General features: G+C 71.9%; 1 protein-coding gene across 2 annotated transcripts in view; it reads left to right on the forward strand.

Moving 5' to 3' along the window:
* Nucleotides 1–6: 6 nt before the first annotated feature.
* Nucleotides 7–588, forward strand: part of FAM19A5 (family with sequence similarity 19 member A5, C-C motif chemokine like) — a 274,406-nt gene continuing 273,824 nt past the window's right edge. For both annotated transcript variants that reach the window (XM_008055131.1, XM_008055130.1), the window contains exon 1: nt 7–109. In XM_008055131.1, coding sequence (XP_008053322.1) covers nt 52–109 — 58 coding nt within the window. In that variant the 5' untranslated portion in view covers nt 7–51. The remainder of the gene's footprint in view (nt 110–588) is intronic.

Raw genomic sequence — 588 nt, forward strand, 5'->3', positions numbered from 1 at the left:
GCGCCATCGCCCAGGACCAGCAGCCGGCAAGATGCGACCGCCCTACCCAGCATGTCCTCAACTTTTTGGGCGTTCATGATCCTGGCCAGCCTGCTCATCGCCTACTGCAGTGAGTACCGCGCGGCCCGGTCCCCGCACGGCCCTGTGTTACCGGGTCCCTAATCTCCCGCTCCCGGCGGGCGCCCGACGGGCCGCCTGGAGTCAGTGAGGAGTTGCGAGCGCGGGGCGCACTGTCCCCGGGGTCCCGGCCGGACCTCCACTGGGCAAGGAAGGCGAGAGTCTGCCTGGGCTCCAGGCGATCGGGCGCTTCGGGGCTGGGTTCCTCTACTCGAGCTTTCCTCCCTCGAGTCCCGGGCAGGGCCTGGGCGCCAGGCCCCGGGTGGCGTGGCCCGTCCCTGCGCGGCTGTGCCCGCGGCTGCCCGGCGTGCTTTTGTCGCTCCCGGCGGAGGCCGGCGGCCAGAGCCCAGCCGGAGGCTTTCTGGTAGAGCTTCGAGCTGAGGAGGCGGTGGCAGGTCCGGGCGATAGGCAGTACTGCCCGGGGGTCGGTGAAACGCCCTGCCCAATGCTTCCCGCCGGCGGCCTCCCGCC

Source organism: Carlito syrichta, unplaced genomic scaffold (genome assembly GCF_000164805.1).
Source record: "Carlito syrichta isolate Samal-C Ts95f unplaced genomic scaffold, Tarsius_syrichta-2.0.1 Scaffold301693, whole genome shotgun sequence".
In the NCBI taxonomy this organism is placed as follows: Eukaryota; Metazoa; Chordata; class Mammalia; order Primates; family Tarsiidae; genus Carlito; species Carlito syrichta.